General features: G+C 44.4%; 1 protein-coding gene across 1 annotated transcript in view; it reads right to left on the reverse strand.

Annotated features, from left to right (window-relative positions):
• Nucleotides 1-11,259: 11,259 nt before the first annotated feature.
• Nucleotides 11,260-26,637, reverse strand: part of LOC126293534 (tyrosine-protein kinase Fer-like) — a 90,806-nt gene continuing 75,428 nt past the window's right edge. The window contains exons 7-8 of the mRNA XM_049986802.1: nt 23,652-23,774; nt 11,260-12,346 (exon numbers count right to left, since the gene is read on the reverse strand). Of these exons, the coding sequence (XP_049842759.1) occupies nt 12,195-12,346; nt 23,652-23,774 (275 nt within the window). The 3' untranslated portion in view covers nt 11,260-12,194. The remainder of the gene's footprint in view (nt 12,347-23,651; nt 23,775-26,637) is intronic.

Consider the following 26,637-nt stretch of genomic DNA (forward strand, 5'->3'; position numbering starts at 1 on the left):
TCTACTACTGAAAGAAGTCTTCGAGGCACTCACATACTTGGGAACCAATCCCATATCCTAGTACCTTAGGAGTCTGCAGTGGTGCACCGAGTCAAACACTTTACGGAAGTCAAGGAATATGGCATGCGTGTGATACCCTTCATAAATGGGAGAATTGCGTTTCGCAGGAGCGATGCTTTCTAAAGCCGTGCAGATGCATGGAAAGCAACTTCTCTGTCTCAAGGAAATTCATTATATTAGAATATGTTCGAGAATCCTGCAACAAACCGATGTTAAGGATATTGGTCTGTAATTTTGAGGATCCGTCCTTCTACCCTTCTTATATACGGGCGTCACATACGCTTTTTTCCAGTCGCTCGGGACTTTACGTTGGGCAAGAGATTCGCGACAAATGCAAGTTAAGTAAGAAGCCAATGCAGTAGAGTACTGTTTGTAAATCCGAAGTGGAATCCCGTCAGGATGATGTACCGCTGAATGCTTCAAACGCTGACGTCGATGGCCCAGCACCGAAATCTGCGACAATCTGCAGGAGGGCTGCTGTACTGTCACGCTGAACGATTCTCTTCACTCGTCGTTGGTCCCGTTCTTACAGGATTTTTTTCTGGCCGCAGCGATGTCGGAGATTTGATATTTTACCGGATTCCTGATATTCATGGGAAGCTCATTAAATGGTCATAGTGGAATATCCCCATTTCATCGCTACCTCGCAGATGGGAATAAATTGGGTTGGACATCATTGCCTCATCCACCTTACAGTCCAGACCTGGCACCCTCGCACTTCCATCTCTTTGGGCCGGTTAAGTATTCACTACGGCGAAGACACATTGATGATGACGAGAGAGTCAGTCGTGAAAACATGGCATCGCCTACCGGAATATGGCTTCGCCTACAGGACAAGAGCTTTTACCAGCAGGGCATAGATGCTCTTCCACAACGTTGGCGTACAACCATTGAACGTGATGGAGACTACGTAGAAAAATAGGACATAGACTTGACGTGTTGATGTATATTCTCACCAAATTCTGACTCTTAACAATAGATATGTTCTGAGAAAAAAATGTGGGGCATTACTTATTGATCGATTCTCGTAATAACTCCTCAGAGCTTAAGCTTGGGACACAGATAATCGGAAGGGTGGATGTTTTGATATCTAGGAAGTAGAATTACACCAAATGGTGGTGCAACAGAGGACACTGACAACCGAGCCAAAAAAAACACAAAAAATGTAACGAGTATATGGTATTGTTGGCTGGTGAGGGGGGGGGGGGGGCGTCAAGTGAGAGTCTTGTTGCAGTCGACGCCACATTGGGTCTTTTGCGTGCTGGTGCTGAGAACGAAATGATGAGGACCATACAACACCCAGTCCACTAGCGGAGAAAATCTGCTATCCGGACGGGAATTGAACCTGGGTCCACTTGCACGGGAGACAAGCACGATAGCGAAGGAATTATGCTGCTTTCGAGGCAAAACAACACGTGATGGACGAAGCTAAGTGGACTTCAAAAGATGACCAGCGCAGACAAATGGGGCATTCGTGACCGAGAGAAGTCTGCAACTATCAAACTTTATCAAAGTTTCCGGAACAGATTTCTGAGAATGTACGTCTCCAACACGGCATCGTATAGTGACGAATCACGAACTGTTGGAAAGCCGGAAAAGTAGAGAATCGAAGCGTTGCAGATATGATGTTACAGGAGGGTGTACAAAATTACACTACTGCCCATTAAAATTGTTACTCCACGAAGATGACTTGCTACAGACGCGATATTTAACCGACAGAGAGAAGATGCTGCGATATGCAAATGATGAGCTTTTCAGAGCATTCACACAAGGTTGGCGATACCTACAAAGTGCTGACATGAGAAAACTTTCCAACCGATTTCTCATACACAAACACCAGTTGACCGGCGTTGCCTGGTGAAATATTGTTGTGATGCTTCGCGAAAGGAGGAGAAATGCGTACCATCACGTTTCCGACTTTGATAAATGTTGGATTGTAGCCAATCGCGATTGCGGTTTGTCGTATCGCGACATTGCTGCTCGCGTTGGTCGAGGTCCAACGACTGTTAGCAGAATATGGAATCGGTGGGTTCAGGAGGGTAATACGGAACGCAGTGCTGGATCCCAACGGCCTCGTATCACTAACAGTCGAGATGACAGGCATCTTACCCACATGGCTGTAACGGATCGTGAAGCCACGTCTGAACGAACAGTTCGACGACGTTTGCAGCAGCATGGACTATCAGATCGGAGACCATGGCTGTGGGTTACCCTTGACGCTGCATCACAGACAGGAGCGCCTACGATGGTGTACTCGACGACGAACCTGGGTGCACGAATGGCAAAACGTCATTTTTCCGATGAATCCAGGTTCTGTTTACAGCATCAAGATGGTCGCATCCGTGTTTGGCGACATCGCGGTGAATGCACATTGGAAGGGTGTATTCGTCATCACCATACTGGCGTAACACTCGGCGTGACGGTATGGGGTGTCACTGGTTATATCTCTCGGTCACCTCTTGTTCGCATTGGCAGCACTTTGAACAGTGGACGTTACATTTCAGATGTCTTACGACCCGTGGCTCCACCCTCCATTCGATCCCTGCGAACCCTACATTTGAGCAGGATAACGCACGACCGCATGTTGGAGGTCCTGTACGGGCCTTTCTGGATACAGGAAATGTTCGACTGCTGCCCTGGCCAGCACATTCTCCATATCTCTCACCAATTGGAAACGTCTGGTCAATAGTGACCAAGGAACTGGCTCGTCACAATACTCCAGTCACTGCTCTTGATGAACTGTGGTATCGTGTTGAAGCTGCATGGGCAGCTGTACCTGTACACGCCATCCAAGCTCTGTTTGATTCAATGCCCAGGCGTATCAAGGCCGTTATTGCGGCCAGAAGCGGTTGTTCTGTGTACTGATTTCTCACGATCTATGCTCTCAAATTGCGTGAAAATTTAATCACATGTCAGTTCTAGTATAATATATTTGTCCAATGAATACCCGTTTATCATCTGCATTCCTTCTTGGTGTACCAATTTTAATGGCCGGTACTGTGGGTAGACTGGTAAGATGAGTATTGAAGAGGCTGTACTTTATTTTGTTTTACTTTATTTTATTTTACTTTTTTAATGATGCTCTTTAAATACTTCACTTTTCTCCGGTGTCAATTGCCTTTAAAAACACATAAAGCTAGACAACAACGCAACGCCATCACTTGCAGAATTTTTAGAAATTTGAACATATCTACCAGTAGTATAATTATGGTGCACGCCCTGTGGGACATTTCTTTGCTAGACACAAAAATGTAAATTCAGCAACAAGAACACAAGCAGTTTGTGTCGACGAGATTGTCTCCTCTTTATGCACGTGCGCTACCAAAACTGTAAATAAATATAACAATAATTAGGCCTCCGAGAACGGTTCTAAAACGATTTGTTTCATTAAATAACAAAGGAATGTATTCAGTCCGTATATTCGTTCAGAATGTAAATTCTTATCACCCTTTGAATGCACATGTAAGTTCATTTTTGTTTCGTTTCTATGGCTTATGTGTTTCTGATGTCAAAGATGAATGCAAGTAAAGTTTTACGTACCTCGTGACGTATGTATACGGCGAGAGGCGCTGCAGCCTCTGATGCTGTATCCTGTATGGCGACTTCTCTTCCTTGAATACAGGGTGGCGGAAAAGTCGCTGGACAGTTGGTTAAAAGAAAACAAAAGTAACAGCAAGAAGTGGTACAGTAGAAAGTTTTAACCCGGTAAGTTGTTATTACCAAATGGTGATAATTACGCCTTGTCAAGTTGTTACACAATGCTATGACATGCAAAACAAACACAGTAACCAAACTACTTGAAAACGTGATCTGTGAGCCGTGTTTGCAGCTGTGGTTACGGATTGTTACGACGTTAAAGGAAAGAAGAAACAATTTTCGCGTCAAAAACGTTATATAAAAGTGATACTATTGCAGTTGTTAATGAGTGGGGCAGACACTTCAGATGAAAACCATCGTCTTGAGAAACAATGTACGATATACGAGATAGACTTGAAGAACATGGCCGCCAAACAACACTCACAACTGAGGAAAATGAACTGCAAGTATGTATAGCTGTGACTCAAAGTCCGCAATAATCAAACAGGCGATTAGCAACTGAAAAATAATTGTTAAGTATTGACTGTATTTGTAACGAAACATAAATTCAGTCTTTCGTTGAAAGGGGGTAGGACGTCGACATTTTTCTTTTCAGTGTGTATACTTTTACAAATAAATTCATAAAACTTTGTCAGCATCACAACGTAGGTGATCCTCACCCACCAGGCGGTGGGTGAGGATTCACACTCATTGCAATGGAAGTTCGAAAACATAACAAAATAAATTTTTTACGTGTGAAATTCCATCATTTTTTCACTTACTAATGGCTGCATTTGTTGCTATAGGTACACTTTTCTTCATCTGTTAGAGATATTCTTCGATGAATTTTGCACATCATACATACCATACTCAGAGGTGAATGAATCTCTAGAATTTATTTAATTTATGAAAAAACTAATGAACTGTTATATTTTAAACTTCATGTTTAGGAACAACACAAATTTTATAGTTAATTACCTCAATTTTACCACAGTTTTTAATAGATTTGGAAAATTTTAGAGTTTCATACACATTTAAGTATGGTTTGTATGCTGTGCACAATTCATCGAAGAATCTCTCTTAGTTATGAAGAAAAGTGTACCTATAGCAAGAAATATTGCCATTAGTAAGTGAAAAAAATGATGCAATTTCACATGTAAAAAAAAATTATTTCGTTTTCGAACTTCCACTGCTATGAGTGTGAATTCTGAATCCTTCCTGGTCATGCTGACAAAGTTTTACGAATTTTTTTGTGAAAGCATAGACAGTGGAAATTAAAATGTCCTGTGGTGCCTCTCCTGCTCCAAGTAGGTCCGTTTGACGTCCTACCCCTCTTAAATCGGTCCAGTAGTTTCTGTACCACACTGTACTGTACGATGCGGTTCTCGTTAAAATAAACGTAAGTGACTGATGGAAATAAAACATGTGTAGAAGAGTATTTGTTCGGATGTGGAGTTGAAATGCTCATAGACACTGGTTTCACTCATCCAATGTAGCGCACACACTTTGTTTAAGCAAATGGGGTATCGTTTATTGTTTATCAAATACAATTAGACGTGCTATGGTCTCACGTTGTCATTATAAATATATCTTTCCTCTTGCAATAACACGATTTACTTGAATGATTTGCAAAAGCGTAACATTCTTTCTCTGAAAAACTGTAGCACTTCATAGATACGCCGTGTAGTGGTTACTTTCCAGTATTTGATCTCCATTCTGCGGTCCCGTTCCAACACTTTCCACATCAATAGTTAATTGTTAATGCCCTTTAGTATAACATGTTGAGCCTCTTGTACACCCTGCCGCCACGCCACTGCTGTCTCCACTCAAATGTCCTTCCACGGCGTGTTCCTCTGGTTTCCAAAAAGTAAAAATACCAGTAAATGTATACGCAATGAGTAGGGACTACAGACTAACCTTACTGATTGAAAACCTACTCCAGAATCGAAGACTCTTCGTGGATTTTCAGGGACAGAGAAGCCGGGGTGGAGGACACAGAAAAATGACCTCCCCCAAGGAAGCGTACTGGCCCCAACACTTTTTAATATATATACTAATGACCAGCCCCTCCCCCAAGGCACCGAAAGCTTTATATATTCAGATGATTGCGCCATTACCGCTCAAGCAGACAGCTTTGAAACTGTTGAACAGAATCTGTCAGAAGCCCTCGAACAGCTACAAGGGGAACCATCTCAAACCCAACCCAGGGTAAACCCAAACCTACTCCTTCCACCTAAAGAACAGACAATCTGCAACAAGACTACAACTTAACTGGGAAGGAGTGTCCCTGGAGCATTGCGAAAACACTAAAATACTGAGGCATCACCTTGGATAGCACACTCACCTATAAAAAGCACAGCATGAACACTAAACACAAAGTAGCCGCGAGAAACAACATTGTGCGCAAAGTAACGGGCAGTACATGGGGGGCGCAGCCTGGAATAGTGAGGACCACAGCTCTTGCTCTGTGCTATTCAACAGCGGAGTACGTGTACCTAGTGTGGTACAATTCTAGCCACGCCAAGCAAGTGGACGTACAGCTTAATGAATCCTGCCGCATCATATCAGGCTGTCTGAGACCAACCCCGACTGATAAATTGCACTGCCTGGCAGGTGTGGCCCCACCAGATATTAGAAGGAAAGTAGCGGCCAGGATGGAAAAGACAAAGGCGTTGACCATACCTGCCCACCCGCTGTACAAACATCAGCCAGCCCGCCGTCGACTGAAATCTAGAAAAAGCTTCCTGCACACAGCAGAAAAGCCGTCGGTACAGCGCTGGTAATGTGGCGAGAAGAAAACGTGCACCTCGGGAAATGGTTAGTCCCAAACGAAGAACTCCCTCCCGGCCATATGGAAGGATTGACGCCATGGAAATCTCTTAATAGACTGCGCCCTGGTGTCACATGATCCAAAGAGAATATGCGCAAATGGGGCCTCTCAAATGAACCGGCGCTGTGTGACTGTGGACACATTCAAATCACCATCCACCTCACGCAGTATGTTCTGTGCCCAAGCATCTTCTCCATGAAGGATTTGATGAATGCCACCCTGAAAGCGCTGGACGTGGCCAGGTTCTGGTCCAAGACTTCATAAAAAAACTACTTGAACCTGCTTATATATCTGTATACTTTTATAGTCTTTTTGTATTTGTTATATACTTAATATGTATGTGTTAATCAGTGTGATTTTATGTACGATGCTTCTGACATGGTTAAATAAAATAAACCAGTAAAACACTTTGGACACACATGGAATTAGACGATATTAATTAAATAAGAGAAAGAAAAATACAGTCATGTTCAGAAGGAAAATAGAACACCGTGAACAATTAGGGATAGAACATTACTATTTTCTGCAGAAGTGATTGGCATTTGAACCATGTTGGCCTTCGAGTTCAACACTGATATCGCAGCACAACACCACCTACACATAAAATGTGCCTGCAGCTCCTGAGTTCAAGTCAACACTGATATCGCAGCGCAACAGCACCTACAGACAAAACGTGCCTGCAGCTCTCTATGTCAAAGAAGGTAATGGATCACCGTGATCTGAGCAGACATACAGGGTGCATCGAAAATCTATGTATGTAGTGTACCATCAAATCACTGAGTTTGGATGAGCGTGCGTTATTGGCATGAGAGAATGAGTGCATCGATCCAAGAAATTGCTCTTCATGTGGAATGTAGTCTTTCGGCAGTGCAACCGGTGTGTCCAGGCCGTAGAACACGAGGAGGTGGGTCAGGTCTCACCACCCACACCACCCAGCAAGAAGGTTGACGCATCATCCGAATGGCACTGCAGGGCAGAGCTGCGCCTACCTCAGCTCTGGCACAAAAGTGGAATAGTGCAACACATCGTACACTTTCAGTTCGTAGCTATTTATCACGCCATGGGTTACTCGCACATCGTCTGCTTCCCCGTCTACCTTTGACGAATGTTCATGAGCATGCTAGACGGCAATGGTGTATGGAATGACGTCACTGGGGAAAGGAATGGCATCAGACAGTGTTTTGGATGAATCCAGGTTTTGCTTGATTGAAATTGAGGGCCATATTTTGGTTCGCCAAAGACAGGTGGAGCGGAATCACAGTGGCTGTATTCACACAAGAGATACGGTGCCAGCTCAAGGCCTTATGGTGTGGGATGCTTGCGGGTACAGCCACAAATCACAGTTACTGAATGAGCAGGGCACTGCGACCAGTGTTACCTACGAGGTGCGATTATAAAGTAATGAGACTGATTTTCTTTGCGAGATGTGGCAACCCTGCGGGCTTCCGTAGGCACAAATTTTTGACCTTGGTCTATATGCCGCTTCTAGTCCAAGCGGCACATCGATGCAACTGCTCAGTCGTGAGTTGTGCTGTAATAAGTTAACATTTGTTTGTGTCTCTAGTCACGGAAATGAAACTACATACTATTGTGCAACGGTATTCCATTTCTTTTTGCGTTAAATTGGGTGAAAACGCGACGAAAACTTACGGTAAGCTTTTCGTTGGCAGAAAATGTTTAGTGAAGACAGAACCAATGTTGAAGATGAAGACCGCAGTGGATGGCCATCAACCTCACGGACGGATGTCAACTTGGCCAGGGTGCCTGAACTCGTACGATCTGGTCGAAGATTATCTGTGAAAAATGATTGCAGAAGAATGCAGCATGTCATTCTCAATGGAGAGAAGTCTTCCGAAGTGAGAGTGATTTCGGGTGTACTGCAGGGAAGTGTTGTAGGACCGTTGCTATTCACAATATATATAAATGACCTTGTGGATGACATCGGAAGTTCACTGAGGCTTTTTGCGGATGATACTGTGGTGCATCGCGAGGTTGTAACAACGCCAAATTGTACTGAAATGCAGGAGGATCTGCAATGATTTGACGCATGCTACAGGGAATGGCAATTGAATTTCAATGTAGACAAGTGTACTGTGCTGCGAATACATACAAAGAAAGATCCCTTATCATTTAGCTACAATATAGCAGGTCAGGAAGTGGAAGCAGTTCATTCCATAAATTATCTGGGAATACGCATTAGGAGTGATTTAAAATGGAATGATCATATAAAGTTGATCGTCGGTAAAGCAGATACCAGACTGAGATTCATTGGAAGAATCCTAAGGAAATGCAATCCGAAAACAAAGGAAGGAGGTTACAGTACACTTGTTCGCCTACTACTTGAATATTGCTCACCAGTGTGGGATCTGTGCGGGATACAGTTGATAGATGAGATAGAGAAGATCCAACGGAGAGCAGCGCACTTCGTTACAGGATCATTTAGTAATCGCGAAAGCATTATGGAGATGATAGATAAACTCCAGTGGAAGACTCTGCAGGAGAGACGCTCACTAGCTCGGTATGGGCTTTTGTTAAAGTTTCGATAACATACCTTCATCTGAGGAGTCAAGCAGTGTATTGCCCCCTCCTACGCGAAGAGACCATGAGGATAAAATCAGAGAGATTAGAACCCACACAGAGGCATACGGACAATCTTTCTTTCCACGAACAATACAAGACTGGAATAGAAGGGAAACCCGATAGAGGTACTCAAGGTACCCTCCACCACACACCGTCAGGTGGCCTGCGGAGTATGGATGTAGATGTACATGTAGAATCGAGAAACGGTTCGTCTAATAATAACTGAAGATCTTGGTGTAAGAAAGATTTGTGCAAAAATAGTCCCCAAAAATCTCACACCACAACAGTGAGAAAAAACAGAAAAATGTGGCAGCCGATCTGTTAGAGAAATCAATCCAGAATTGATGAGCTGTGTTATCACTGGTGATGAAAGTTGTTTTTTTTCCAGTACTATCCAGAGACAAAACGCCAAAATTCGCAACTGTGCTCAAAAGGATCACCCAGACCAAAAAATTCTCGCACATGAAAGTCAAAAGTGAAATGCATGCTTGTGTGCATCTTTGTTTCCAAGGGAATTGTTCATAAAGAGTGGATGCCTCCTGGACAAACAGTTAACCAATATTACTACAAAGAAATTTTAGAACGACTTCGTAAAAGAGTTCTTTGTCCCTGTGCCAACATTGCTGATAATTGGATTCTGCATAACGACAATGCACCATCCAATACTGCTCTGTCAATACAGCAATCTTTAACCTCCAAACACATTTCTGTACTACCACAGCCACTTTATTCACCAGATATCGCTCCATGCAACTTTTTTCTATCTCCAAGAGTCAAAACGGCAGTCAAAGGACACCATTTTCAAACAACACAAGATGTCCAAAAAGCTGTGACGAGGGCTTTGGAGGAAATTACAGGAGGTGAGTTCCACAAATGTTACCATCAATGGTAGAAGCTCTGGAAACAGTGTGTGCAATCAGAAGGGAACCCTCTTTGAAGGAGACAACATTAAACTTGACTAAAACGGTAAGCAACAATTATTTTCACATCAGTCTCATTACTTTATTGTCGCACCTCGTATGTGAACGACATCCTGCGACCCGTACCCACGCCCTATCTACGCAACACCTCTACGCCATTTTTCAGCAAGACAATGCACGACCACATGCGCCTTCTTGGTGTCAAGGGATCTCAGCCTTTTTCCCTTGCCCGCCGGATCACAACATTTGTCTCCAATCGAAAATGTGTGGGATATGGCGAAACGATAGGTGCAGCGCTGTGACTCAATGAAAATCACCACAGATGAACTGTGGAACCAGGTGAATGCAGCATGGACACCTATAGCACAGAAAGCCATTCGTGTCGATGCCATCACGCATGGTAGAAGTTATCAAGGCCCATCGTAGTGTGCCTTCTAGGCAACAGGACACATTAGAACATAGTGATGTACATGTCCTGTGAATATTAACATCCTATCTCTAGTTGTTCAAGGTAATCTGTTTTTTCTGAACAGACCAGACCAGACCAGAAAATTTCGTCACAATAGCAAATATGTTCAGACACCAGCGAACAACTGCCATGTTACTAGAGGGGTTTGTAGTAGGTACAAACTGTACTGGAATACATCAGACAAATAGAGGGTTGTTTGACAAGTCTGGTAAATTTCCATGAAATAATGAAACATTTTTCGTACGCCTTCAGGGTTGGTAAGTCTGATTATTCCAAGGATCGCATGAAGCATTTCAACAATGTACATATCACAGTTCATTGTTGACAGCTTTTCATTTGAAGGGATCGGCTGCTGCACAGATCGAAGCAGAATTGGGTAAAGCTGACTCAGCACTTCACAGAAGACCACCTGCTTTTGTATTGATGAAGTTTACAGTTTTCAAAAAAGCACTGAAGACGAAGCCCCGTCCGGCGATCCAGTTGAGGTCACCATAAAGGAAACCACTGACGACATCCATGATGTGGTAATGTAGTACAGCCGAATAAAAATTGGTGAGATTGCTGAGACTGTAGGCATCTTAACTAAGCAAGTGCATAATATCCAGCAGGGAGAAGAGGCTATGGAAGCTGTGCTCATGATGGGTGCCGTAATTCCTCACAGTCCACTGAAAGTGCATCCAGCACCTTTGGCGCCGATTTGTGACTGTCGATGAAACCTCGATCCATCGTTACTCACCAGAGTCGAAATAGTGAATAAAAGCTGGTGAAACCGCACTGAAGAATTCAAAGACCATTTTGTCACCTGGCAAGGTGATGGTCACTGCTTTTTTTTGGGAGGGGGGGGGGGGGAGAATTGCAGAGGAACAATACTCATAGATTACTCGTAACAAGACAGAACCGTAGCTGGACCCTATCATACTTCGTTGTTGGATCGTTTGAAACTTGTGTTGGCTGGAAAAAGAGCAACTTTGGTACGCAAAAAGATCTCTTTCACCAGGTAATTCGCCATTCCAACAGCATCGATAAAAATGGGTAAAGGGCATGAACTAGGCTTGAATTTGTTCCTTATCCATCCTATTCAGCAGACGTAGCCTCAAGTGACCTCTTCCAGTTCGCTAACTCGAAACTTTGGCTTTCTGGGAAGAAATTTTCATCGGATGCACAAGTGATACTAAAAGTCAATGAGTATTTTGCAGTTTTTTTCTGATGGGATTAAGAGGCTGGAGGACAGGCGAACCAAGTATATCTCTCTCAAAGAAAGCTATGGTGAGAAGTGAAGTGAGTTGTTTGCGAAACAAACATTTTATGTTGTTTTTCTACCAGACTTACCAAACCATGCTTATAGAGTAACTGCAGATTTCGCTTCACGTGCTGCTCTGAGAAGAAGACATTGCCATATCAGAGAAAGTCATTAAGGGATGCATCAAAGTGGTCAGAAGACTGATAAAAAAAGCCACTTGATTTGACGCTACCTTTGAGATCTCTATCACATGATCTTCCAACAAGACAATTCGTGAGCATACGGTGCCGGTGCTGTCCTGATCTGCGTCGGTGTACCGGATGTGTATGACTTTTGCACTGACTGGGATGTGCTTCTGGACTCTCACCCACTGAAAACACCTGGTCGTCGGTCCAGTAGACATAAAGCCCTCTGTGCCTTGTTGTCCACGTTGCAGGTACAGAGAATGTCAACATGAGATTGGCGCCACTGGTACGGAAGTACAGCAAGGTGGTGAAGAGGGCTTCCCAGCCCGGCAAGCTACTGGAGTGGTGCACACCGGGCCTGGAAGTCCTCGATGGCCTGCAGGATCTCTGAGAAGTGTGGCCTCTGCCTGCGCTCTGCTTCCCAGCAGCGAGACATCAGCGTCGCCACGGCGACCGGCGTCCCAGCTGGGGGGCGCATGCGGAAACCTGTGCAGAGGAAGAGCAAAGTCGGTACACACGTTCTGCCACTTGTATGGGACTGATGGTATAGCCAACCAGTGGATAATATTACATCTAACCAAAAGAATGCTGAAATTTGTATTCAGTATGTCAGCCAACATGGAGGGGGCGTTTTTCTGACTGGCGGTAAATCATATACACTCCTGGAAATGGAAAAAAGAACACATTGACACCGGCGTGTCAGACCCACCATACTTGCTCCGGACACTGCTAGAGGGCTGTACAAGCAATGATCACACGTACGGCACAGCGGACACACCAGGAACCGCGGTGTTGGCCGTCGAATGGCGCTAGCCGCGCAGCATTTGTGCACCGCCGCCGTCAGTGTCAGCCAGTTTGCCGTGGCATACGGAGCTCCATCGCAGTCTTTAACACTGGTAGCATGCCGCGACAGCGTGGACGTGAACCATATGTGCAGTTGACGGACTTTGAGCGAGGGCGTATAGTGGGCATGCGGGAGGCCGTGTGGACGTACCGCCGAATTGCTCAACACGTGGGGAGTGAGGTCTCCACAGTACATCGATGTTGTCGCCAGTGGTCGGCGGAAGGTGCACGTGCCCGTCGACCTGGGACCGGACCGCAGCGACGCACGGATGCACGCCAAGACCATAGGATCCTACGCAGTGCCGTAGGGGACCGCACCGCCACTTCCCAGCAAATTAGGGACACTGTTGCTCCTGGGGTATCGGCGAGGACCATTCGCAACCGTCTCCATGAAGCTGGGCTACGGTCCCGCACACTGTTAGGCCGTCTTCCGCTCACGCCCCAACATCGTGCAGCCCGCCTCCAGTGGTGTCGCGACAGGCGTGAATGGAGGAACGAATGGAGACGTGTCGTCTTCAGCGCTGAGAGTCGCTTCTGCCTTGGTGCCAATCATGGTCGTATGCGTGTTTGGCGCCGTGGAGGTGAGCGCCACAATCAGGACTGCATATGACCAAGGCACACAGGGCCAACACCCGGCATCATGGTGTGGGGAGCGATCTCCTACACTGGCCGTACAGCTCTGGTTATCGTCGAGCGGACACTGAATAGTGCACGGTACATCCAAACCGTCATCGAACCCATCGTTCTACCATTCCTAGACCGGCAAGGGAACTTGCTGTTCCAACAGGACAATGCACGTCCGCATGTATCCCGTGCCATCCAACGTGCTCTAGAAGGTGTAAGTCAACTATCCTGGCCAGCAAGATCTCCGGATCTGTCCCCCATTGAGCATGTTTGGGACTGGATGAAGCGTCGTCTCACGCGGTATGCACGTCCAGCACGAACGCTGGTCCAACTGAGGCGCCAGGTGGAAATGGCATGGCAAGCCGTTCCACAGGACTACATTCAGCATCTCTACGATCGTCTCCATGGGAGAATAGCAGCCTGCACTGCTGCGAAAAGTGGATATACACTGTACTAGTGCCGACATTGTGCATGCTCTGTTGCCTGTGTCTATGTGCCTGTGGTCCTGTCAGTATGATCATGTGATGTATTTGACCCCAGGAATGTGTCAATAAAGTTTCCCCTTCCTGGGACAATATATATATATATATATATATATATATATATATATATATATATATATATATATATATATATATATGTATTAGGTTAGGTATGGTGTTTCTCGAGGTTCAGTGTTAGGTCCACTACTATTTCAGGTGATCAAAAAGTCAGTATAAATCTGAAAACTTAATAAACCACGGAATAATGTACATAGAGAGGTAAAAATTGACACACATGCTTGGAATGACATGGGGGTTTATTAGAACCAAAGAAAACAAAGTTCACAAAATGTCCGACAGATGGCGCTGGACGAAAAACGTTAGTGACTGCGCATGACAATCGAGTATAAAAGGAGCTGTAATGAGAGAGAGAATCAGATGCTCCAGCAGTCGCAGCATGTTAAGGTTACCTGAAAAGGCGCTTTTAGTGAAGCTGTATTATCAGAATGGGGAATGTGCTAGTTCAGCGTTACGATCCTATCGCCATAGGAAGGGGATTCGAACGGGTAAAGGTCCGTTGTCAAATGCAGCTGTGGAGGGAATGATTTCGAAGTTCGAAGCCACGGGTTGTTTAGACGATAGAGCCCGTAGTGGCCGACCGAGCACAAGGCGTAATGCTGCTGAGACAGTTCAGGAAGATATGAAGACTGTAGCGGGTTCGTCTATGCACGGGGAAGTTAGCGCTCGTGCAGGTGCACGTTGCACAGGCATACCATACACTACTGTTTGGTTGGCACTTAGGCGTACCCTCCAATGCTATCCGTACAAAAGCCATAGGCATCACGTACTGTAACCTGGCGATTTAGTGAAGCGAAGGGCATCTGCTGTGTGGGCGTTTCAAAAGATGGCGGAAGATGACGATTGGTTGAGTAACGTGGACCGACGAAGCTTATTTCATGTTCCGATGGTCTGTCAACGCCCACAGCTGCAGAATTTGGGCTACAGAAATTCCTAGGGTGGATTTACCACATCTAGCATTATAGCACCTTTTTTCTTCGACAAAATGCGTGATTCTGGTTTTGTAACTGCTACCGTGATTAGTTAGAGGTACTTCGATATGTTAGAGAATCACATCATCCCCAGCCTGGCTGATAAACACCTGCTGGAACGTACGATGTTTATGCAAGATGGCGCTCCAACCCATATTGCTAGACGAGTGAGAGATCTGTTGTGCGCGTCGTTTGGTGATGATCGTGTGCTCAGCCGCCACTTTCGTCATTCTTGGCCTCCCAGGTCCCCAGACCTCAGTCCGCGCGATTATTGGTTTTGGGGTTATCTGAAAACGCAAGTGTATAATGATCGACCGACATCTCTAGGGATGCTGAAAGATAACATCCGATGCCAATGCCTCACCATAACTCTGGTCATGCTTTACAGTGCTGTTTGCAACATTATTCCTCGACTACAGGTATTGTTGAGGAATTATGGTGGACATATTGAGCATTTCCTGTAAAGAATATCATCTTTGCTTTGTCTTACTTTGTTATGCTAATTATTGCTATTCTGATCAGATGAAGCGCCATCTTTCGGACATTTTTTGAACATTTGTATTTGTTTCGTTCTAATAAAACCTCATGTCATTCCAAGCATGTGTGTCAATTTGTAACTCTCTATCTATATTATCCTTGATTTATTCAGTTTTCAAATTTATACTCACTTTTTGATCACTCAGTAAATAAGCTTCCATCTATATACAACAAGCAGATGGTACTATGTTTGTAATCAATCCAAGCATACATACAGCAACAAAAGAAATGTCCAATAATGCTCTTGAAAGTAGCGCTGACTGGTTTGATGCAAATGGTCGCGTCCTCAATTTCAAAAAGGAACAACAAATTCAGGTCTACACATCGAGGGGTGCTACGTGGTTGTACGCTTATTATGTGGTTAGGAAATGATATCTAGGGTGTACACTTTAAAATTCTTAGGTGTCTATACTGATGAGAATTTAAACTGGAAAAAGCACTTTTTGGAACTGCTAAAACAGCTTTGATCAGCCACATTTACACTTGGAATCATTGCAGATCTTGGGGAGAGAAACGTCACTAAGTTGACATATTTTGCACATTTTCATTGAATAATGTCGTATGGAATAACAATCTGGTGTAACTCATCCTTGAGGAAAACAGCTTTCATTGCTCTAAAAGTGCTGTAAGAATAATACGAAGTGCTCACTCATGATCATCTAGTACTGCGGCACAGTACATTCATTCCTCCTTGAAATGTGTTGTAAATAGTTCACTGTAGCTCAAAAGGAATAATGATGTACATAATTAAAATGTTGTTGTTGTTGTGGTCTTCAGTCCTGAGACTGGTTTGATGCAGCTCTCCATGCTACCCTATCCTTGGCAAGTTTCTTCATCTCCCAGTACCTACTGCAACCTACATCCTTCGGAATCTGCTTAGTTTATTCATCTCTTGGTCTCCCTCTACGATTTTTACCCTCCACACTGCTCTCCAATGCTAAATTTGTGATCCCTTGATGCCTCAGAACATGTCCTACCAACCGGTCCCTTCTTTTCGTCAAGTTGTGCCACAAACTCCTCTTCTCCCCAATTATTTTAAATACCTCCTCATTAGTTACGTGATCTACCAATCTAACCTTCATCATTCTTCTGTAGCATCACATTTCGAAAGCTTCTACTCTCTTCCTGTCCAAACTATTTATCGTCCATGTTTCACTTCCATACATGGCTACAGTCCATACAAATACTTTCAGAAACGACTTTCTGACACTTCAATCTATACTCGATGTTAACAAATTTCTTTTCTCCAGAAACACTTTCCTTGCCATTGCCAGTCTACAACTCCTTCATTACTTTAAGTGTCCCATTTCCTAATCTAATTACCTCAGCATCACCCAAGTTAAATCGACTTCTTTCCATTATCCTCGTTTTGCTTTTGTTTATGTCCATCTTATATCCTCCTTTCAAGACACTGTCCATTCCATTCAACTGCTCTTCCAAGTCCTTTGCTGTCTCTGCCAGAATTACAATGTCATCGGCGAACCTCAGAGTTTTTATTTCTTGTGCATGGATTTTAATACCTACTCCGAGTTTTTCTTTTGTTTCCTTTACTGCTTGCTCAATATACAGGTTGAATAACATCGGGCAGAGTCTACAACCCTGTCTCATTCCCTTCCAAACCACTGCTTCCCTTTCATACCCCTCGACTCTTACAACTGCCATCTGGTTTCTGAACGAATTGTAAATAGCCTTTCGCTCCCTGTATTTACCCTTGCCACCTTTAGAATTTGGAAGAGAGTATTCCAGTCAACATTGTCAAAAGCTTTCTCAGAGTCTACAGATGCTAGAAATGTAGGTTTGCCTCACGTGTTCCAATATTTCTACGGAATCTAAACTGATTTTCCCCGAGTTCGGCTTCTACCAGTTTTTCCATTCGTCTGTAAAGAATTCCTGTTAGTATTTTGCTGTTGTGACTTATTAAACTGATAGTTCGGTAATTTTCCCATCTGTTAACACCTGCTTTCTTTGGGATTGGAATTATTACATTCTTCTTTGTCTGAGAGCATTTCGCCTGTCTCGTACATCTTGCTCAACAAATGGTAGAGTTTTGTCAGGACTGGCTCTTCCAAGGCCGTCAGTAGTTCTAATGGAATGTTGTCTACTCCTGGGACCAATACCAGAAGAAAAAATAACATCTATTATTTTACATTATGGTTTACTTTAGCACAAACATGAGTGCACAGTGCTGCAGCAAAAATTTCTGATATCTTATCCAAAGATATAAAAGTCTGACAGATAGGAAAGTAAAATTTCAAAACAAACTAAAAACTTTGCTCCCTGACCACTCCTATTTTGTAGAAGGACTTGTTGTATACAGTACAAAAATATTTTTAAATGTTCAGCGCGTAACCATATTTAAAAATTATATATTAAGTTGTGGTGTGTGTTCTGGAGTAACCACAAGCGCCGGAACGAAAAGAAACCAAGGCCAGAGAAGGCTGTGATGTGATGTCAGCCAATGGCCCGCTGACAAGGACCGCCCCGCGACAGGAGTGACCTCTGCAAGAAGCGCCACTCCTCCCAACCTCGGCCGCTCAGTATTCGGACAGTATTAGCACGGCCTAGCAGAGTGTGCTATGATAGCAGTGATGTGTGATCCGTATCAGTTGCTTGCATGAGCATTATATCCAGCAAAGAATACTTATTAGCATGTCACCCATCGCTTGGGACCACTTGTTGTAAATACAAGTAAAGTATCGTCATTCTTCTTATTTGTAATAAAAAATATTAATGCGATTTTGCTTGAATTGTTGAATAGCACTCCAAGAATGCGGCATCTTTTAGGCAGCCTATACGATATGAGTGGGCAAGACCCCATAATGTGTATGTAAAATTACTTGTTCCACATCATTATAGTTTATTGTAAAAATGATGCATGGAACATGAAACTAATTAACTAATGTGTTGCAAGAGGCTCTCTACAGTCTCATTGCTCTGTGGACCAAGGTATCTGTATTGCTAAAAGACTAGATATCTTTGAAAAACGAGTTCCTCGTCCAGGCCGTGTAGCCCAAAGCGATTCCTACCGACCACCTTGTCATCCTCTGGCCTGGAACGTCATGAAGACTCAGTAGGGTTGATCACGTGGTCGGCACGCCGCTCTCTCGACCGTTTTGCAGTCTTTCCAGACAGTGCGTCCACTGTTGCTTAGTCAAGTAGCTCATCAACTGGCATCACGAGGATGAACGTAGCCGATACCGGTCTTCCCACAGAGGAAAGATCCTCGGTAGTGGTGGGTATGGAACCCGGGTCCTCTGCACCAGAGCCATGTACAATGACCACTTAGCTAAGTAGCCAGACTGATATATTCCGAGACCGTCAAAAAATTAGTATCTAATATTGCATGGAATTACCCACCGGATTTAAAAATTTCAAATTCAAAAATTCTGTCAAAAATCCGTTCATTACGAGGTATAATATTACATTAAGCGTTTGACACATTAAAATTACGTATTGAAGTTACAATTTGTGTATACATCTTCAGGCAGTGTAACTCATGGAACACGCCTTACCCAGACTATAGTCCTCATTTGTTTGATCATGACAGCAAGTGCCTACTTCTAAACACTTTACATATAAGAATGAAGCTTTCTCGGCGAATCTAGGTGATAAAATCTTCTCGGGTTGACAGCCCAGTCAATGTGTTGTTTTCCAACAACGTTTCAGCAAGTTTATTACTTGTCATCTTCAGGCGAAATCACTTCTGTAGCACGCCATCTTCGTGGTGTAGCAATTTTAATGGCCAGTAGTGTAGTATAGTAATCTCAATTTTTATCACAGTATGTAGTAGATTCGGAAAGTTCTGGAGTTTTGCATCAAGGAGTTTATGGCTACTAAGCAGTGAAAAATTCATCGAAGAACCTCTGTTACCTATGAAGAACAGCGTACCTATAGCAATAAATGCATTCAATTGTAAGTGAAAAAATAACGAAATTTCGCAGCTAAAAAAATTTATTTTGTTATGTTTTTGAACTTTCACTGTTATGAGTGTGAATCCTGAATCCTTCCTGGTCATGCAGACAAAGTTTTATGAATTTATTTGTAAAAGTATAGGCAGTCGAAATTAAAATGTCCTGTGGTGATTCCTGTGCTCCAAGTCGGCCCATTTGACATCCTACACCTCTTACCTTACTTGCTTCAGAGTCATCCACATGGCTTTGGAGGTTTTCAAATGTTAAAAAAAATCACCCTATATACTTTCCCTGCGCCCTCATGTGTTCACAGCTACCAAGTGGCTTCGCACTGGCGGGCCACAGTGCTTTGGCTACTGGCGGTATTTCTACGAAGCAGTCAGGTGGTAGTAAGTAAGGTGAACTGTAAGATGGCAAGAACTATGCCCCTTACATGAAGTCATTAAAGATCACCTAACTCATGTTGAGCGAACAGTAGGGCTGAACAAAATGACTGACAAGGCACAATGCATCTTTTAGAGGGTATAGTAATTAATCTCGGGTGATGGTTTTAAACTAATTCACAAGACATGAAAACTTTGTGGAAATGCGTCGATTTACTAGAGGCTAGTTTATCCCAGGGAAGTATTCAGAATTCACTGTGGCCGGCGGGGGAGCGGCGAAGGGAAGCGACAATAGGGAGCTTAGGGCGGCTAAAGCTCTGAGAAAGCGGTAACGGGGTGTGGCCTCCAGCTGCCTTCTGATGAGTGACAGTGAGTGGGTGGTTGACCCCATGCTGGTGTACCAGGAAGCAGACGGAGAACGTGTACGCCTGTTGATAAATGTCCGTTGGCCCATTTTCAGTCAAACATGCGAGAAAGCCACACAAAGCAATGGTGGAGTGGTCAACAGAGGCCGAAATATGCGTGTTCGTGACTATAGCAACGTCACGCTGAATTCATAGTCCACAGAGTCTGAAGTAAATCAGGTGAAGAGCCCAGAATGAAATACGCCAGCCTCCGATGGAACGTAGAACCAAGGAATTTCAAGTCCTCTCCTGGGAGTCAGAATTCCAGAAAAATTGGTGTTTGTGCAGATGCTAACCTTGATGGGTGGTCTGGGAGGAGCTAAATAGCAGAAATTGAGAGGAACAGACATTTTGTGGGAATTTGTTCACTTCTCAGAGCAGGCATTGGTCAGCACTGGGAAGTGACGCATAATTAACGCGACTTGCGCTTCAGTTGGTTCAAAAATGGTTCAAATGGCTCTGAGCACTATGGGACTTAACATCTATAATCATCAGTCCCCTAGAAATTAGAACTATTTAATCCTAACATCCCACAACACCCAGCCATCACGAGGCAGAGAAAATCCCTGACCCCGCCGGGAATCGAACCCGGGAACCTGGGCGTGGGAAGCGAGAACGCTACCGCACGACCACGAGATGTGGGCACTGCAATTGGCGTAAGTGATTTTCCTGGAGCGGAAACCGAGGCGAAGAGCGGTCTGGGAGAAGTCTCTGTAGAGCTCTTCCATTCCCAGCTTGCCTAGAGTGCGTACGTGGCGTTCTTTCCTCAGCTTCCCTGAGAAAGAGTGAGCATCTCTGCAGTTTAGGACTTAGCAAATGGAACGATTGAGCTTGGAGATAGGACGTTTTGGTCCAGCTATGCGCTGAGCAAGATAGCTAGGAGTGAATAGACGAGCGCAGCCTTGCAGCACCACGAGGTCTGCCGACGTCCACACAACGACGCCGCTCCGCCACGCTGTATTCGGTGATATTGCGCCCGCTCCGGCCACTGATTAATTTGTTGGATCACATTGGCAAAGTTTCCTTGAGGGTTTCATGGGCCATGTATTGTAGAATTCTTCTCGCACTTCACATTACGCCTGGGTCAGTCGATAGGAATTACTTTTGAGTTATCGCACTTTACTCCACACAAACGCAATTTATTACCACTGGCTGGTAGGAGAGTCTTGTAACGTGATGATTGAAGGTCTGGAGTTAAAATAATTTTGTGCTAATCGACTGTATCTGTTTTCAATCAAGTAGTTGAAATCCCAGCTCACTTTCTTAATTAATTTTATGTTCAACATTTGCATCTGGTGTTCAGTAGCTGAATATAACATCAATGTGCGCCCCTTTTTAAATAAAAGTGATCAATTCTGGATCAATTAATGTCAACACTGCCACTGCAGTTCAATCAGGAGACACAGGGCCTTATTACTTTTTTTGCGTTATCCGATATTGCGGCAGTTTTGCGCTCTCTGTTAATCTGTTAGTCAATTAGCTGGGGCGAACACACACCAAAACCAGGTAAGTGACAGGTGGGTTGTTACAGAACTGTCTCATCTTCATCTTTGCCTAGGTGTGGTGTGTCGTCTTCCGGAGCCTTGGCTTTGCTCTGCCACGATTGGTCTGCTTTTAAATTTCGGAGGGCGCTGTACTCTGGGGAGAGACCTGCTGACGACGAGAGTATCGAGTGCTGCTGCCGGAGTGAGACGGGGAGTTTAGTTTCCGGTTGTGTGGCAGCGCAATGTTGCGGGAAAGGTGGTATAACTTCCTGTGAACTCACGTGATTGCTACGAGCGTGTGTACTCGGGAAGGGGGCAGTCGTTCTGGACGCCCTGTGTGATAAGGGAGCTTGGCGTGGCAACTGTTGATGCGGCGTGTTCGCGTTGCTATGGCGGAAATGGGTGGATTGACATAACTAGAGGAGGTGCTGGTTGCAACCTGTCGCCGAACGCTTGTCTGCCTTCTGGACTAACGGTTAGAATTTCTTGACTCGATGTGTCTCACTCAATTTCTGCCGGTGTCGTAGGGTGTGTTTTGCTATAAGGTCGTGTGCCATGGTGTTTCGCAATTTTAGTTGGCTCAGGCGTGCCCGAAATCCCGATTCAATGATCTGCTGTTATATTGTCAAGTGTAACTAACACTAGAAAAAAGTGTTAACTCGCGGGGCCTTAATAACTGAACCTAAAATATTATCTGTGGTTGAAATTTTATACTGACTCAAGTGCAATAACGATCTTGTATTTTACTGAGTGGTATTATTTAGTCTGGCCATCACATTTACCAAGTCGAAGATTTAATAACGCCAGTGAGTGTCATTAAGAGTTCCTGCCTAGATAGGCGTCATATTTTGAACCATGTGTTTCAATAATGATACCCGAGTTCGAGTCTCGGTCCGGCACACAGTTTTAATCTGTCAGGAAGTTTCATGTGTTTCAAGGTTTAGTAATTTGGGCCCTATATGGACGATTCGCCACGCTGGTAAAGTTCCTAGTTCTTCTGCTGATCTGTGCCATATTGCTAAAGCAGGCAGTTCTGGCACAGCTGATTGTAAATTTTTCCTAGTGGTGAGGAGCACGGGCTGGTTTTAAGTGCTAACTCACTAACTTCAACGACTCTCGAATATCTATTACTACTGCTATTCAGGCCCTTGTTAGCTTGTTTCATTAAAAAAAACCTTTGGCATATGAATTTGTCTTTTGGTCTTTCTGCTACTTTGGAGGAAGTAAATTAACTATTTCTAGAATGAGATTTTCACTCTGCAGCAGAGTGTGTGCTGGTATGAAAATTCCTGGCAGATTAAAACTGTATGCTCGACTGAGACTCGAACTCGTCACCTTTCCCTTTCACGGGCAAGTGCTCTACCATCTGAGCTACCCGAGCACGACTCACGCTCCGTCCTCACAGCTTTACTTCTGCCAGTATCTCGTCTCCTACCTTCCAAACTTTATAGACGCTCTCCAGCGAACCTTGTAGAACTAGCACTCCCGAAAGAAAGGATATCGCGGAGACATGGCTTAGCCACAGCCTAGGGGATGTTTCCAGAATGAGATTTTCACTCTGCAGCGGAGTGTGCGTTGGTATGAAACTTCCTGGCAGATCATAACTGTGTGCCGGACCGAGACTCGAACTCGGGACGTTTGCCTGTGTCAGGATGGGTCGTGAGTCGTGCTTGGGTAGCTCACTTGGTAGAGCAGTTGCCCGCGAAACGCAAAGGTCCCGAATTCGAGTCTCGGTCCGGCACACAGTTTTAATCTGCCAGGAATTTTCAAATTAACTGTTGGTTTTGCATTCTTGTAGCATTATCAAAACAGTATTTGTGGTTATGTGTGATTGGCCCTTCTGGCCGAATGATTAAAGTCATTCCTTTCACTAACTTATTGTATTGGTCAATAATTAATCAAAAAGTGTAGGGTCCTTCATGGGTCTACACTTTCACTCCCTGCAGCCTTTGAGCTCTACTTACCTTACATTTTGGTTAAGTTTTCCCATACCATGACGTATCACAAGGGTGAAAGGTGTGTGTGTGTGTGTGTGTGTGTGTGTGTGTGTGTGTGTGTGTGTGTGTATGCTCACCGTTCTCGACTTTGTCCCGCACCTCCTGGTTGCTGAAGCCCGTGTAGGGGTTGGCTCCGCGTGAGAAGATCTCCCACATCAGCACGCCGAAGCTCCACACGTCGCTCATCCACGAGTACTTGCCTGAAACACAAAGTCCGGTCACTGTAGCGTGAATTACACTGACCGCAAACCACTGCCAATGGCGACTTCAGTGGTGTCAAGTGAGAGCTCACTGGAGCGACAGGGTGGACGTCTGCCATGTTTTCTGACCAAAGCTGGTCCTGCCTCGGTGCCAGTGATGGACGTGTGTTGGTTAGGAGGAGACCAGTTGGGCACCTGCAACCAACCTGGACACACTGGACCTACACCTTGATTTATGGACTGTGGTGCGCTTTCACATTACGCCAGCAGTGCTCTCGTAGTTGTCCCACGTACCCTACATCCAAATTTGTGCGTCAGTCTGGTGATTCGACCATCTTTCTCTTGTTTGAACGCTTGTGATGGCACACTCCACAGTAGAATGACTGTGGGTATTCCAAAACACACCTTTTCCAACAGGATAACGCTTGACTACATACCGCTGTTATAGCCCCATCATGCTCTACAGATCGTCCACATTTTGCCTTGCTCTGCTGGAGCACCAGGTCTGTCTCGAATTGAGCACATATGGGACATCACAGGACAACAACTCCACCATCATCCACCAACAGCATTAGTCGACCCTGCATTGACTGATCAAGAGCAAACAGGCATGGAACTCCGTCCCAAAAACTGACATCTACATCTACATCCACATTTATACTCCGCAAGCCACCCAACCGTGTGTGGCGGAGGGCACTTTACGTGCCACTGTCATTACCTCCCATTCCTGTTCCAGGCGCGTATGGTTCGCGGGGAGAACGACTGCCGGAAAGCCTCCATGCACGCTATAATCTCTCTAAGTTTACATTTGTGATCTCTTTAGGAGGTATAAGTCGGGGGGAAGCAATATATTCGATACTCATCCACAAACACACCCTCTCGAAAGCTAGACAGCAAGCTACACCGCGATGCAGAACGCCTCTCTTGCAGAGTCTGTGACTCGAGTTTGCTAAACATCTCCATAACGCTATCACACTAACCAAATAACCCTGTGACGAAACGCGCTGCTCTTTTTTGGATCTTCTATGTCTCCTCTGTCAACCCAACCTGGTACAGCTCCCACCCTGATGAGCAATACTCAAGTATAGGTCGAACGAGTGTTCTGTAAGCCACCTCCTTTGTTGATGGATTACATTTTCTAAGGACTCTCCCAATGAATCTCAACCTGGCACCCACCTTACCAACAATTAATTTTATATGATCATTCCACTTCAAATCGTTCCACACGCATACTCCCAGATATTTTACAGAAGTAACTGCTACCAGTTTTTGTTCCGCTATCATATAAACATACAATAAACGATCCTTCTTTCTATGTATTCGCAATACATTACATTTGTCTATGTTAAGGGTCAGTTGCCACTCCCTGCACCATGTGCCTATCCGCTGCAGATCTTCCTGCATTTCGCTGCAATTTTCTAATGCTGCAACTTCTCTGTATACTACAGCATCATCCGTGAAAAGCCGCACGGAACTTCCGACACAATCTACTAGGTCATTTATATATATTGTGAAAAGCAATGATCCCATAACACTCCACTGTGGCGCGCCAGAGGTAACTTTAACATCTGTAGACATCTCTCCATTGAGGACAACATGCTGTGTTCTGTTTGCTAAAAACTCTTCAATCCAGCCTCACAGTTCATCTGAAATTCCGTAGGCTCTTACTTTGTTTATCAGGCGACAGTGCAGAACTGTATCGAACGCCTTCCGGAAGTCGCCATCTGGCACCTTTACAATGCAGCTCATGCCTGTTTGTCCACTTTCATTCAACATTCTGGGTGTTACACCAGTTATTAATGTACTAGCATTTCACATTTGCAATGTCTTATCTCGCACTTACTTTAGCCTGTGATCTTGCAATGTTAACCATTTAAATGAGTGGAGGGAGGGGCATTAGTCGTGCTTGGGTAGCTCAGATCATAGAGCACTTGCCTGCAAAAGGCAAAGGTACCGAGGTCGAGTCTCGGTCTGGCAAACTGTTTTAATCTGTCAGGAAGTTGCACTTAAATATGTTACCCAGACAAACCTATTTCAGAAATATAATCACTCTACATTAATTACTTTTAGGTGTTGCGATTTTTTTCCATCAGCATACATAATATTTTGAGCAGAATCTGGCTGTATTATCGATGTATTTACTTTAAAAATCTGCAACATCATAGTTATATGACTACTCAAATCAAATTATGCGCGAGTTCTGCGCATCTGGAAGCTCAGTCTTCGCATATTACTAGCTCATGGGTGGCAACAGAGGTATAAATGTTCAAGCGAACTTCTAAACGACGGCAAAATATAGCAACGAAAAGAATTTAAGCTTTACATTAAATCACGATACTAAACGAATCGGGTTACTTCTCAGCCAGAACATGCATAGTAGACAAAAGTGGCCTGAAACGACACAGGAGGCAAGGCGGCGTAGTTAAAACTTCCTAAACGTATTGGATGATAGGATAGTAATCTTTCACTTGTTTTAACGATTGTGATGACTACACTTCACAGTAGAATGACTGTGGGGATTCCAATACACGCACTCTTCAGCTCCCGTTTCAGATCTACAGCTCCCAGCGAGGTAAATTTAGCCTGCACCTATGGGTTGGATAGATGCAGAGCAATGATGTCACAGTCCAATATGGCGCTGGCATAAATGTTAGAAAATGCAATGTTGCAATAATGGGGAATTCTAAAATTTAGGAGCCATTAAAATGCAAGATTCAATGACAGTTCAGTATATTACTGGGCATTAAATTGAAACCTTCCCACATTTTTATTCCCATCCTTCTTCCCTCACCTCATTCCCTCCCTCCCCCTTCCACATCACTTTCGCTCTCCCATGCTCCTTCTTTCCCCTCCCCGTCCTCAA

Source organism: Schistocerca gregaria, chromosome 10 (assembly GCF_023897955.1).
Source record: "Schistocerca gregaria isolate iqSchGreg1 chromosome 10, iqSchGreg1.2, whole genome shotgun sequence".
NCBI classification, from domain to species: Eukaryota; Metazoa; Arthropoda; class Insecta; order Orthoptera; family Acrididae; genus Schistocerca; species Schistocerca gregaria.